The 14,930-nt window shown below is 47.9% G+C and overlaps 1 protein-coding gene across 2 annotated transcripts in view; it reads right to left on the bottom strand.

The window, feature by feature from the left end:
- Positions 1-2,821: 2,821 nt before the first annotated feature.
- The window catches only part of NARS (asparaginyl-tRNA synthetase), an 89,648-nt gene continuing 77,539 nt past the window's right edge, over positions 2,822-14,930 (bottom strand). For both annotated transcript variants that reach the window (XM_029579638.1, XM_029579647.1), the window contains exons 14-15: positions 14,502-14,633; positions 2,822-6,435 (exon numbers count right to left, since the gene is read on the bottom strand). In XM_029579638.1, the coding sequence (XP_029435498.1) occupies positions 6,304-6,435; positions 14,502-14,633 (264 nt within the window). In that variant the 3' untranslated portion in view covers positions 2,822-6,303. The remainder of the gene's footprint in view (positions 6,436-14,501; positions 14,634-14,930) is intronic.

The raw sequence follows: 14,930 nt of genomic DNA, 5'->3' as shown, positions 1-14,930 counted from the left end.
GGAATGATACTGCTGGTTCCAGGGCTTCCCCAGGAGTGTTGTTCCTGGTTTGTGATAAGCAGGCGCATGTCACCACCGCACAGCAGGCCGCAATCTGTAGAGACATAGTGGAGACATCAAAAGACTGAGGATGGATTCCAGACTTCTGTCTTCAGCATCCTTGAGTGCTGCTCCTCCCTCAACCGAGATAGTAGTGCGCTTCGAGACCGCGCAGACCATGGCATCCACTTTCAGACATGCCAGGAGATCTTTGGCAGCGGGGTCCAGAGGGTACATGGCTGCCAAGGCATGCCCCCCTTTGAACGTAGTCTCCGGGGCATCCCATTCCAGGTCAATTAGCTGCTGGACAGCTTGTAATAATGGGAAGTGATGGGAGGGCTGACGGAGTCCCTCTAGTAGGGGGATTCGTCTTAGGTTCCCCCGAGGCACTTGTGCCTGGGATAGCGAGCTCTTTCAGGCTGTGTGTGACCAGGTCTGGAAGCTCGTCTTTGGTGAAGAAGTGCCTCATGGTTCGCTGGGGCTCTGTCCCTGGAGGGAGCTCCCTTCCTCCAGTGGTTCTGATTCCTCATCTGAATTGTCAGTGTCCCCGAAAGTGGGGCTTCTGGGCGTTGGAATCACTTCCCTGGGCATAGAGGGTCCCGGGATATTGAGGTCCTCTGGCAGAGGTTGTGGCTGTATCATCGGAGGCCTCAGTTGCATGTGGACGAAGGTATGCAGACCTTTGAAGAATTCCACCCAGGAGATAGATGCTGGATCTAAATTAAGAGGCGCCGTGTCCCTGGGGAGCCCCGTTTGAGGGAGGGTCCCGCTGGGAGACACTAGGTCCGGCATACTGTTTGAGAAGCTGGAACCCGGTACTGGCTGGGGATGGCCATGGGCTGGATTCCCCAGGGACTCCTCGCACTGTATACACAGGGCCGTGGCCTCCTCATGCTGTGCAGCTCTATGTGGCATGCTGGGCAAAGGCCCTGAGCCTTGAGCTTCTTTTCCGGTGGTGCCATGGTTTGTGCGTGTAAAATACAGGGCCCGGGAGGCTTAGTTATGCGCTCCGGTGCGTGGAAGTTGTGCGCGTAAGGTTGGTACGCGCTCAGGGAGATGTGCGCGCAGATCGAAGTTATGCACTCGGCCCAGTAAGCGAGTGGCTATGCGCATCGCTTGTGCGCATGGTACTTGGGTGCGTGACGTTGTGCGCACAAGGTATTTGTGCACACAGCTCGCCTCTGTGCACATGGATTGGGGCGGCGAACAGATCAAAATGGTGCCGGCGACCACGCGGACAATATGGCGACCACCTCGGAGGGTCTCCACGTGGGAGGACCCTCTGATCTGACCGGGGTCTAGCCCTGCTAGGGTGGATCAACCCGGTGGCACTGGTCCCGGCTGGTGACCTGTGCAACTCTTTGAGCTTCGGAGAGCGGAGACTTTTAATTAGATTTCTACCTTACCTTGTCTCGGCGCTTCCCGGTCTCGTTCCGGGCAGTCTCCGGCTGCGGGGGGAGAGGGAAAATACCTTCACTGCCGCACTTGAAGTTGCACCCGCTGCCTTTCAGCCTCACCCAATGTTGGGGCTAGGTCCCCACCGAGGGTCGGCTGCCGGTCCGAGGCTTACCTCCGAGCGATCGCAGAAATCACCTCGGGAATTCTTAACTGGGGGGGAAGGACCCAATGGGTGTCACCGCAGGAGAGCGGGGCTCATCTGTAGAGGTAAGATTTCTTCTTGTTTTAGTTTTCTTTGCTAAAATACTCTAACGCTGTGCTAGCGTGCATAGAGTCCCGAACTGCTATGGAGACAGAAAATACTGAAGAGCTGCACTTCCTGCAGGGGTATATGTACCAGGGCTGACGTCAGATTGAAATCTAATCCGTCTCCAACTGCTATCAGGAGTACACTATACCCATTGGTCCTGAGTCCATCTGCTACACGCTAGGAAATTGTGTATTACTGGACGTTCCCGCCACAAAAATGGTCCACCTGGAGGAGACCAGAGAACACGCTCTACTGCTGGTCCCTATTATGGAACTCCCTTCCCATGGAGATAAGAATAATCTAAAAACATATGTTTCAAAAGGCACATTCCTCATGAGTCCCCCAGTGCTTCTGCTGCAGCCATACTCCTGAGTCCTCCAGTGCTTCTGTCCAAGCCAGTGATGATTTGATTGTTTTATTCAATTATGTATGTTGCTTTGTATCCTGCCCTGAACATAGGAAGGGTGGGTAACATTTTAAAATAAAATAAAAATAATACAATTGGGGGCTGGTCCTATTGCTCAAGCTACAGGGAGGGAAGGTTGTTACCGTTACTGTGGCAGCAGTTTTTTAAAGAATAATACTAAAAAGAGGAGACTTTCCAACCATTAGGCTGTAAAGGGCATCTTTGTAGGAAGAGGGAAGGGCAGAGACCATAAGAGAAAAAAAAAATAGAGGTAGAAGTCTCATCAAAAATATTCTTTTAGAATTAAGTTTCCCTTTCTGGTTATTCTGGAGCTCTTTGCCTTTTCTTAAAAAATTAAAGAAAGTTGGAGGCCAAGATATTGTTTGCTACTTAAGATTAATCTGCATATGTCTTGCTATACTAATGATACATTTTAAGACTGTACAGTAACAAAAATTGTAATTACCATTTTATATATTATAATGGGCAATGGTGTTCTCTGTGAGTGTGTAATGTATTTGTTGGAAGAAGCTAATGTTTTTGTACATTTTCAGAAACAAAATCTGTAAAATCTTTTGTTGAAGAAACAGGAGCATAATGCAAAACTACTGAAAACAAAGCTCTTAAATTTCACTCGGAACAGTTAAAACAGTAATACAAAACACTTATCCAGTTGTATGTGTCATGGATTTATTAAGTGCCAAGATTAGAGCATCTTGTATAAGCAAATGTTACAGCAAAAAAATCATTTCCATTTCATACAAAATCTGAAATTGTTGTCCAGACCAAGAACAGCCAGTTCCAGTACTTGAGGGCTACAAACTGCTTTGATTTGCAAGATATCCAAAATGCACAAAAGTGATCCTGGCTCCAAAAACCCAATGTACATCAATAAATCTTACAAATATCTCCTGAGAACCAAAATCTGTTAGCTGCCCATGCACTGGAAGATTATCCAAACTGGTCCCAGGAAGAAAACTAGAAATTTGTAAAAGAGCCCCTTATTTTAACTATTAGCTAGGTAGGTATGTATGGCTGAAAGTATTCTGAGAAATCTAAGCAGCTGATGCTAATGTTTGGTTACAAAATATTTTAAAGCAATTGGCAAACTCTTTGAACCTATATTTTCTTCCCTAATATACAGGCCGATGCAATATCATCGCGTAAAAAAAACAGGCATCAAAAGTGTGCACATCCACCTCTTGGATGCAATAGGCAAATGAGCTGCCATGCTAAAAAGGACGTGCAATGAGTAATTTGTGCGTCCCTAGCGCTCTGCACCGGGCACCCAGGAGACGCGGCTGTGCACCCACAATAGCCTGGCCAGTGCTCCCTCCCCACCCCCGCAGGGCTGTTCTCGATTGGTTCTTTCAGTGAAAAGGACCGATCCCCTTTCAAGATAGCCTTCTGAAAGGGGACTGGTCCTTTCACAGACATGTGACAATGACTGGACCAGTCGGCAGTAAGGGAAGGAGAGAATAAATTAAGCATTGGGCATTTATTAATTTATCCACTCCATTTACTGCCGGCAGGGGTTCCAATTGGGCCAGACCTTGGGGATGCTGCTTTCTGCAGGTTCCCCTGGGAGGAACCTGCAGAAAGTAGGATTTTTCTCTCTTTTCTTTTTGGTGAGTCCTTAAGTGCAGCATGTTTCTGCTTTCTGTGGTTCCTCCTACTTAGAATCGCAACGATACTAATAGGAGGAATCACAGAAAGCAGGATTTATTTTTTGGGGGTGGGGGGTTGGCGAGCTCCTGAATGCGGCATGATTTACAGCCAGCTCCTGGGCAGGCATTAAATTTGCCACGTTAAAATGTGTACGTTGGCTGCCTGGCAATTTTTGGCATCACTGGGCAACAACTAATAGCCTCATCTAAACGGAATTTGCTTGTGATGAGCATTATTAGCTATGCGTTCGTATTGTATTGGGGGTTATTTTAGTGCATGCAAAACAGGCATCCAATAGAGTGTTACCCGGTGCGCTAGCCTGAGCACATTATATTGCACTGGCCTGAAAGTGCCCTTTGAGGAGGATCTGGGGCGAATACAGGATGTGTTTAAGATGACTCCCCCCCCAAACCATCTATGGAGAGAACTATGAACTTGCTTGGGCCCTGGCACCACAGTTGGGAGGCTTCTACCCACTCCACCTGAAGAATCCTGATCTTCTCAGCTAATATATGCAGCAACAGGGAAGTTCCCTCTCCTCCTTTACATATATTAATGTATGCACATATATGTATCTCTCACACACACACATCTATTTCCCTCTACACAGAGACAGGCTGGGGGCTTACAAGACACTTTAGGCTCTGCTGCCATGAGCTGGTAATTTCAAGCTCATAATTTCAACCACAAGCAGAGATAAGATCTCCTGAATGCTTTTATTTTATTTAATGGGATGGGAAGAACTGAATTTTCAATCAAGGGGAGAGAAAGACAGGCATAAAAGGGAGGTATATGTTGCACTAGCGGCACAGTAAATTCACAAGTGAAAAGCAGGTTTCCATTGGTAAACAGTTCAGCAACTCTTGGCCTAGTAAACAGGATGTACAGTGTAGAGTAAACGTTACTGTTTAGTCATTTAACTGTTTAAAATATATCTCAGGGTGGAGATGCAGGGAGCTGGGAACAAATTTCAAGTTGGCTCAGAACGGAGCTCCAGGTTTTCCCTTCCCAGCATGCTTCGTGGCTCCCCATGTCGGGCCACGCTAGGCTGGTTTTGGCCGGCTGAGGGATCATTCAGGTATGCTGGGGTGGGGCCCTGCTAGCAGCTAAAGGCTGCTCTGGGTATTTATTGATTAAATTGTTAACCATTTACATTTCAGTAAACAGTTAACTTTTTACAATATTTAGAACCTTATTAGTAAAACCGTGAAAACAGTTTGAAGCTGGAACAATGCATAAATATTTTCAGAGAATTTCTGTGCTCTGTGCGATCAGGGCCGTTTGACAATCTAAGCTTTGAGGCAGAGGCACTACATCCAACTTTATACATTCAAGCAGATAAAGTACAGCAGCAGTAAACAGGTCCAGCCAACTTAGGGTTCCTCCTCCCCTTCCCCAAAGAACCACTGAACGTGATCAACATTTGTGGCTTCACGGCATAAAACAGGCAGCATCTAAGGTTTTGTGATAGCCAAGCAGCTCATCTGAATGAAGCCTTTTGCCTAACATGATCTGCAGTTAGACTACTCATGCCCTTTAATTTTAGGAAAAGCTATGAACACGCATTGTGCGCTCATGAAGATATGACCTTATGTTTTAAGTTCTGTGCTTACAGAAGCACATGTATTAAGCACTTCATCAATATAGTGTGGCTTTTAATGGATTTCTGTTCTTTAATTTGGTAAGAATTTTAATTTTCCATCATTAAGGGAACCCAACGCCCCGACTTATTTAAAACCATCACAGTTAAATGCCAAAGTCACAACTCGGGGCCTCCCGATTTTTTCAAATCTGAATGTCCAGGAAAACTGCCTACATTGATGGCCAACAAATTATTTAGAAAAGGTCCCTTTCCCCTATATGGATTCCATTTTGCTTTTGAAAGAAAAGCAGAGCAGGACCTTCATGAACACCCAGATAAGTCCCTGTCTTTTAAACAAAAATGTTTTTTTGGGTTTGTTTGTTTTTTTAAACTCTGCATCTCCCCATCTCATTTGAAAGAGCACAATAGCTGTTGCTTTATGGGTTAATGAGGAATTTACTCCTTAATCCTAGGAGGGGGAACTCCAGCCCTGTGCTATTTCACATGTGATTTATGCACAAGCCGTAAGCTGGGAGCAATACAGACTTTAAAAAAAACAAACCCACGCCCCTCTTCCCAAAATAGCTCTGCTTGGGCACTGCCTGGCTCCCCTTTTACTATTCTCTTTCAGAACAGGATGCACATTAGATACTTTAAGACCTGAAAGATGTACATTTCATAGATGCACTTTAGTTGCAATGCTGCTGCCTTCAAAAATACATTATGATCAGTAACAGCTGTAGATTCTTAGCTGTTGTCTCCCCAGCAAATCACACCAATATATGCTATTGGAAAGATGAACCACTTGGCACAGTCTCCTCCAGTTCCAAAACGTCCTGTCCTTCCCTCCAGGATGTACATTTTTCTTTTTTTCATTCCCTTGAGTTTGTCTGGAAGTAGTTAAGGCTTGCAGCGTTGGACAAATCTTGGGTATAGACACGCATCACGAATGTGGTACCTATTCAGAATCCAGGTCAAAAACCGTTCCAAGCCCAGGCCATATCCACCATGAGGGCATGTGCCATACTTGCGCTGTTCAAAGAAAAGGAAGAGTGGGTATTAACATAAGCCTTCAAAAGTGCATTCATTTCAGCTCTACGTGAAAAGGCAAATACAGATTTTCATTATTTTAAACAGCACCTGAAACAAGCACAGCAGGAAACAAATGGAAACATTTTCTATTGAAAAAGAAGATAGGACAAGCAAAAAGGATAAAAGGCACAAGAGAACATGAGAAAGGAGTTTAAATAAAAGAAGAGTTGAACAAGAGAGGAAAAAAAAAAGGGGGGTAGTAGAAAGGAGAAACTGCCTCTGCACAGTCCAGTGACCTTATCTCCAAAGAGATATCGGCAGGCTGGAGACAGTCCAGAGAAAGGCTACCAAAAGGATTAGACCAAAAGCCGGAGACTTAAGGACCTTAATATGGATATGGTAGAAGAAAGACGAGGCAGGTGGGTAGGATAGAGATAGTCACATTCTTGAAAAGGTACAAATCAGGCATAAGAATTGGACTTTTCAGAAGGAAGAAGGCTCTAGAACAAGGTCACAGGAAAGTTGAATCAGGAGCAATATCAGAAAATCTTTTCACAGTGCGGTGGATGCATGGAACAGTCTCCCAATGGAGGAGACAAAAGCAGGAACAGAATTCATTAAAACCTGGAATAAGTAATGAGGATCCTTAGTTATAAATAAGTGAGGGGAAAAACATATCCATTGACATCTCAGCATTGCACTGCAAGTGAAACTGGGTAAACTAGAGGGATCTAAATGGTCCTTATCTGCCAGCAGATTCTAAGAAATCCATATTCAGATACAGTCTGGCTAGCAAAGTTAGCCGGATAAACTTATCCGGCTAACTTTGGAGGTATATTCAGTAGTGAAACTGCACTACTGAATATAGCCAGCTATCTTCAAAAGTTAGCCGGATAACTAGAGCCACTTAACTTTACAACAGCTCTTTGGCTTGACCAGAAGTAGCTGGCTAAGTCATCCGGCTAATTCTGAATATTGGAGTTCCCTGTACGTACCCGGATCAGTCCAGACCGTGGGTTTGTTGAGCCTCCTGTCCAGCAGACAGACAGACAGACTAAAACCGAAAAGGGTATCCTATATCAGGACAGAGCCTACCCTGCAGCCCTTCTGTATTTGTCTGTCTCCAGCTGATGGATCAGCTCACCCTGTGGTTCCCTGTCTTGGCTAGTTAGCCTGTTTTCTCCCCGTTTTGGGTAGTTTCTTTCAAAGGATCAAGTACTGCTCTTTTGTTCAATTTTAATAGAAAAAAAAAAAGCAACTGACTGTTTTTCGGGAGACAGTATTGTCTCCCCGCTCTTGCGGGGTTTAGGGGGGCTTCGCCCCTTGTGTGGACATAGCCTAAGCCCTTGCTCCCGGTGATCCCAGTTGGGGTGATACTGATGGTCCAGTCACTCACCCCCCCCCCCCCTTTAGTTGGACAAAGAAGCCCCTCTAGTGCAGTTCCCTCAGGACCTCTGCATTCTTCAGCTGCCACTCTTATGATGTTAAAAAAAAAAAAAAAAGTAGAAAGAAGAACTCAGCTCACAAGCCTGGGGCCGGCAGCCAGGGTGGTAGTGGAAGAGGAGCGTGCAGGGTTCAGTCTTCTGCCTCCGCTCCTCTCGGCAGCGCAGTCTCCGCGTTTGCAGCAATCAGCTGATTTTTTTTTTTACTGCAGCTCGCGGCTCTCATCGATTATGCCACGCTCCCACTCCTGCCTGGCTTGTGGTGAGCCCTCGACGCGTTTCTCGCGCGAGGGGCTTTGTTCAGCATGTTTGCCGGGGGATGAAGGGCCCTCTTCGGCAGCGCTCTTCTCATCGTGTGGCCAGCCCATTCCCGGGTTGGCAAACTGCGGACATCTTGGGGGTTTCAGCAGCTCCCGATTCGGAGCTGCTCAGCGCGGAGGAGCCAAATTTTTTAGGGTCTCCCCTTGATTTGAGTCCTGTGAGTCCCCAGGAGGAGGTCCCGGACCCTCCTCCCCCCTCCGGCAAGTCTAGGCCACGTTTTTCTTTGGAATTTGTGCTTCTCATGCACAAATCCTATCTGGCCAGCTTGCAGGAGGAGGATCCTTCCTCTGTTCCCCCGCCAGCCAAACTTCCAAGGATTCCACCCCCCCCCCCCACTCGCTCCTGCACCTCTGGAGGCGCAGGGGGCTGTCCGGGTGCAGGTGGTCCCGGAGGCTCCCCCCTCTCCCAGACCCTCCAGCTCCCCTGGGGACCCCAGATCCCGATCAAAGCTTGGACTTCGTGACGCTCCCTCCTCTAGATGGGGATGATCAGAGGGTTCTCAGTCTTTTTCAGAAGGAGCCCCTCATTCCTTTTGTCCTTCAGGAATTAGGGATCGAGGGGCTCCCAGCGGATTCCCTTATGGCCATGTTGCCTAAGCATATGGACCCAGTCCTGGCAGGGCTTAGGGCTCCGACTTGTGCTTTTCCTTTTCATCCTATGCACAAGTTTCTTCTCCGGGAATGGGAAGCTCCCGAGGCAGGGCTCCGCGTCGGGAGAGCCATGGACAAGCTTTATCCGCTTCCTGAGGACTGTATGGAAATGCTGAAAACTCCCAATATGGATTCTTCAGTCTCCGCTGTGACCAAGCACACCGCTATTCCGGTGGTGGGTGCTACAGCCTTGAAGGACGTGCAGGATCGCAAGCTCAAATTCCACCTTTAGCGTATCTTCGAGGTGCTTGCCTTGGAGTCAGGGCGACTATCTGCAGCAGTCTCATGCAGTGGGCAGGCCTTAGGTGGGTTCAGCAATTACTCGGCACCCAGGACCTCCCACCCGCAGAGGCGGAGCAGACTAAAAGGTTGGAAGGTGTTATTGCATATGGGGTGGATGCCCTGTATGATCTTCTCCACGTCCAGGCGAAAGCGATGGCCTCAGCGGTCTCCGCCAGATGGCTCCTCTGGTTACGCAATTGGTCAGCGGACCCGTTGTCAAAGGCGCGGCTGGGCACTCTGCCTTTTAAAGGTAAGTTGCTTTTTGGCGAGGACCTTGATCAGCTTATTAATTCCTTGGGTGAGAACAAGGTTCATAAGCTGCCCGAGGACCACCCGAAACAATCCCGAGCATTTGTACCTGGCCGGTCTCTATTTCGGGGCCAACGTAGGTAGGCGACTTGAGGGTGGGGTGTTTCTGCTAGGGGTTATTCTTCCAGGTCTCAATCTTGGTCTCAGCCCTTTCAAGGTTGCCGGCCCTTCCGCAAGGGGGCCTCAGCATCCCACCCCGAAGCCCACTTCCCAATGAGATTCGGTCGACCCATTCCTCTGTCCCCAATCTAGGGGGTCGTCTCTCCCTATTTTTCGAGGAATGGGTCAAGATCACGTCGGACCAGTGGGTTCTCGAGATCATCCGAGACGGTTACGCTTTAGAATTTTCTCGAGATCTGCCAGACCTCTATGTAGTCTCTCCTTGCGGTCGTCTGAAGCGGGATGCGGTGTCCCAAACCCTTACCAGGCTCCGGCAATTGGGTGCTATTGTTCCAGTTCCTGTGGAAAAGATTGGCACTGGCCAGTATTCCATCTACTTCATAGTAACAAAGAAGGAGGATTCTTTCTGCCCAATCTTGGACCTCAAAAGGGTCAACTTGGCTCTCAGGGTGCCCCATTTTCATATGGAAACCCTGAGGGCAGTCATTGCAGCTGTTCATCCTGGCGAATACCTGGACTCTCTCGACCTAACTGAGGCGTACTTACACATCCCAATTCCCCCTGAACACCAGAAGTACCTTCGCTTCCACGTTCTGGGCCAGCATTTTCAGTTCAGAGCGCTCCCCTTCGGTTTCGCCACCACGCCGTGCACCTTTACCAAGGTCATGGTGGTGGTGGCCGCTGCTCTTCGCTGGGAAGGAATCTTGGTTCATCCTTATGTGGACGACTGGCTCGTGAGGACAAAGTCGGAGATTCTCTGCCGGCAGGCGGTCGACCGGGTTCTTGCTTTTCTAACCTCTCTAGAGTGGATAGTCTACTTCTCGAAAAGTCATCTACAGCCTTCCCAGGGGTTGGTGTTTCTGGGGGCGTGCTTCGATACTCAGGTCGGCAAGGTGTTCCTGCCCCATGCTCAGGCACTCAAGCTTCTCGACCAGGTATGCAACCTTATATCACTCCCGACGGCATGGGACTATCTCCAAGTCCTGTGGACTATGGCCTCCACCATCGACCTCGTCCCCATGGCTTTTGCTCATATGCGACCATTACAGAGAGCTTTGCTATCCCGCTGGCAGCCGGTGTCGGAACAGTTTCAAATGGTGCTTCCTCTGTCGGCTTCTACCATCGCCGACATACAGTGGTGGCTCTCGCTTCCCCATCTTCTGAGGGGAATACCTCTTCGAACTCCACAATTGATCATCCTTACTACAGATGCCAGTCTCTCCGGTTGGGGTGCAGTCTGCCAGTCTCTGACCACACAGGGATATTGGTCCCCAGTCCAATCCCGCTGGCACATCAATTGGCTGGAAGCCTGGGCAGCTTGGCTGGCCCTACAGGAGTTTCTACCTCTGCTCCGAGGCAAGGCAGTGAGGGTCCTCTCCGACAACTCCACACGGTAGCTTATATCAACCGACAGTGGGGCAATGTGGAGTCGCTTAGTGGCCTTGGAAGCCAGTCTGCTTCTCGCCTGGGCGGAGCGTCACCTGGATTACCTGGCGGCCTCCCACATAGCGGGCAAAGAGAATGTGCAAGCCAATTTCCTCAGTCGCCAGCGTCTCGATCCGGGAGAGTGGGAACTCTCAGACGAGGCCATGGAATTGATCATCAGCCGGTGGGGTCCCCCGCACCTGGACCTAATGGCGACTGAGCAATTCCAAAGCCAACAGGTTCTTCAGCCATTGGAGGGAGCGGATTCCCTCGCTCTTCCTTGGCCCTCTGATGTTCTCCTATACGTGTTTCCTCCGTGGTCTCTCGTAGGGAAGGTTCTACAAAGAAAAGAACTTCACGAGGGGCTGGTCATCCTGGTAGCGCCCGAATGGCCCCGCGGATCTGGTCAACCTGGCGGACGGGCCTCTTCATCTCGGCCATCTCCCTCGGCTCCTTCGGCAGGGTCCCATATTTTTCGACCAGGCAGATCGCTTCAGTCTAGCGGCCTGGCTTTTGAACAGAGATGGCTGACGCATAAGGGCTATAGGGAGGAGGTGATTTCCACTCTTCTCCGGGTGCGGAAGCCATCTACTTCTTTGGCTTATGTTCGCGTTTGGAAAGTTTTTGAGAATGTCTGTTCAGAATCGGGTGTCTCTGCGCGCTCGGCACCGGTCTCCATGGTTCTCTCTTTTCTTCAGAACGGCCTATCAAAGGGGCTGTCCTTCAATTCTTTGCAAGTCCAAGTGTCCACTCTCTGTTCTCTCCTTGGTAGAGTGGAAGGACACTCCTTGGCGTCTCAACCGGATGTGGTTCGGTTCCTGAAGGGTGCAAAACATTTTCGACCGCCCGTCCATCCTGGAATCTCAATCTAGTCCTCCAGGCTCTGTGTGGCTCCATTCGAACCTCTCCGACGGGCTACTCTAGAGGATCTTACGCTTAAAGCGGTTTTCTTGGTGTCTATTTGTTCCGCTAGACAGATTTTGAAGATTCAAGCGTTGTCTTGGCGAGAGCCCTTTCTGCGGTTTTCGGATGCGGGATTTTCTCTCAAGACCATCCCTTCCTTTTTACCGAAGGTCGTTTTCTCCTTCCATGTTAGTCAGAAGAGCTCCCTGCATTCTTTCCGGCGGACATTGCAGATCCCTCTGGGAGTGATCTGCGCCGGCTTGATATGAAACGTGTGTTAATTCGCTACCTTCAGGTCACCAATGAGTTTCGACTTTCTGATCATCTTTTTGTCCTCTGGAGTGGTCCAAATAGGGGCAAACAGGCTTCCAAGACTACTATTGCGCGGTGGTTGAAGGAAACCATTTCCTCGGCATACCTTTGCCAGGGCCGGACAGTTCCTGAGGGCTTGAAGGCTCACTCTTTGCGTTCTCAGGCTACTTCGTGGGCGGAGAGCCTTTCGGTCTCTCCGCAAGAAATCTGCAGGGCTGCTACATGGTCTTTCCTGCATACCTTTGGCTAGGCATTACCGCCTAGATGTGCACGCCCCGATTTTTGGTTCTTTTAGGCGGCAGGTGCTTCAAGCGGGACTATCTCTGTCCCACCAGGTATAGGGAAGCTTGGGTACATCCCATGGTCTGGACTGATCCGGGTACGTACAGGGAAAGGAAAATTAGTTCTTACCTGTTAATTTTCGTTCCTGTAGTACCACGGATCAGTCCAGATGCCCTTCCCTGGTTCTTTTCTTTCTGCCGTCTGCTCGAAGCTTGTCTTCCAGGTCTATGGATGACTGTCACCTATCATTATCTTACGGACACCGAAAGCATCTGTGTTGATGACCAAGGATATGCAAGAGCATTATTCTACAGAGTCCATTCCTTGTTGTTAATTGTTTCGATTGTTACTCTTGAGTATTGTTTGCTTGCTTGATCTCTTTTCTGGGTTGTTTTGGTTTTTTTCTGCTTTGACAATAGTTATACTGAAGAGCTACAGGGTAGGCTCTGTCCTGATATAGGATACCCTTTTTTCAGTTTTAGTCTGTCTCCATCTGCTGGACAGGATGCTCAACCCACGGTCTGGACTGATCCGTGGTACTTCAGGAACGAAAATTAACAGGTAAGAACTAATTTTCCTTTAGCCAGTTAACTTACTGGCTAACTCGACTCCTCCCAGTTACTCCCCAGAACACCCCTAACTAAGCCGGCTAAATTTGGATATGTGCCAAATATTAATTTAGCTGGCTAATTTTAGTTAGCCAGCTAAATGCTTTTGAATATGGACCTCAAAATTTCTATGGATAATGGATCATTTTTTATTTTTTTGGCAGGGAGGGTCTGAATATTTTGTTCATATCTGCACTGAAAACAGGTTTTGGGGCCCCCTAGTGTGATATGGACACATTGGAGGACTGGTAGAGATGCTGTCAACTTAAGGCTGCAAGCTCTAGCTCTAGGATTTCTTCATGACTGACAGCAATACATTTTCACTCATGTTCAGGATTTTGAAAATCCATTCCCTCACTTGCATGGGATAAGTGAATTTTCTTGGCTGAAAGAACCAGGAGCACAAGGGAGCGGGAGCAGGAGCAGGGCCTAGGAGGAGAATAAGGGCTGCAGGGGTAAAGAAACCTGAGGAAGAAAGAGGGACTGAATCTATGTGGGGTGGAAGAGGGAGGTAGTGTGAAATGGAGGCGTAAAGTGAAACAACTGCACTGAAGTGGGGTTAGAAAAGTGTGTGGTTGCCAGGAATGAAGTGTATTTAAGATATAGTTTTATCTCCAACCTACTGGGATGTGGGGAGGCAGGAGTATGTGTCAAGTACATTTTGTCCCTCCTTAGTAAGTCCTGGAGAAATTTTAGAATCCCTGCACATTTTTAATTAATTTTAAAATATCACATTGTAGCAAAAATAATCTCAACCGAGGAGGCAGACTATGCTGCACTCCAGGAAAACAAAAACAATCTACTGCTGCTCCTGAGAGATTTACACAGCTCTTCCACTGCAAAGCCCTGGAGCGCTTTGAGTGCGGGGACATACATCCACTGGCTTTGCAGTTTTTCTGGTGACAATCTGTACCCAGACAGCAATAGCATAGATTGTAGCTGTTGAAGGACATGATTTTTCACCCACACAGGCAGCTCCTGAACCCACTCACAACTGCAGACTTTCTTCTGGCCCAACAGTTTCCTGTGAGATTCTCTCTTTTTTTGTTAATACTCAAGCATTTGTGTGGCTGCAGAAGCAGTGAGACTAAGCAGAATAAGATTTCTAAAGAAAAATATCAAGTTTGAAGTAAAAAAAAATAAAAATGACTGAGGCATCTCATGAGGCAACTCCAGTAGAGTTCAAAGCTCTACAGTTTGGAGAGACCACGTGTGGTGCTGCCAGATGACGTCAACCATATGTAATTGCTAATTCAGCCTGCTTATTGACAGAAAGAGAGCAGAACAAAAACTGAATGTTTGATTCAACCTTGCCTAACATATAAACCCCTTTTATGTATCAGATAAACAGACCATAAAGGTTTTGATTCATCAGTGTTTTCTACAAACAAAATGAGTCCTTGTCCTCTTACCTGATCTGTATACCAGTAGTAAGGAGTGGAGTCAATGCCTTCTCTCTTGTAACCCTCCAGTAGCTCATCACTATCCCAGATACGCATTGAGCCGCCAACAATCTCACCAACATTAGGCATCAAAATATCCACCTAACAAAGAGATGCATATATGGAAAAAATGGTTCATTTTAAAATAGTTACCCAGGACCATTTTTGTGGTAGTGAAGTCAGTGCCTGATCTGGAGCTATGCACGTCACTGTTACGACAAGTCATGAGAGCATCTCCTTCATATTCTTTTACAGAGCTTCAATCTTGCAAGCACTCCCAACAAGCAGTTACTACACAGTGAAAAAGTAATCTAAGAATGTGTTCTTTCCACAGGCTGGTCCATGTCTGACCAAGTCAGCCAAATGCCCAGGGATGTAAATTAAATTAAAATGCCCCCT

The sequence above is a fragment of the Rhinatrema bivittatum genome, chromosome 1, assembly GCF_901001135.1.
Source record: "Rhinatrema bivittatum chromosome 1, aRhiBiv1.1, whole genome shotgun sequence".
NCBI classification, from domain to species: domain Eukaryota; kingdom Metazoa; phylum Chordata; class Amphibia; order Gymnophiona; family Rhinatrematidae; genus Rhinatrema; species Rhinatrema bivittatum.
This window is presented reverse-complemented; position numbering and strand designations above follow the sequence as displayed.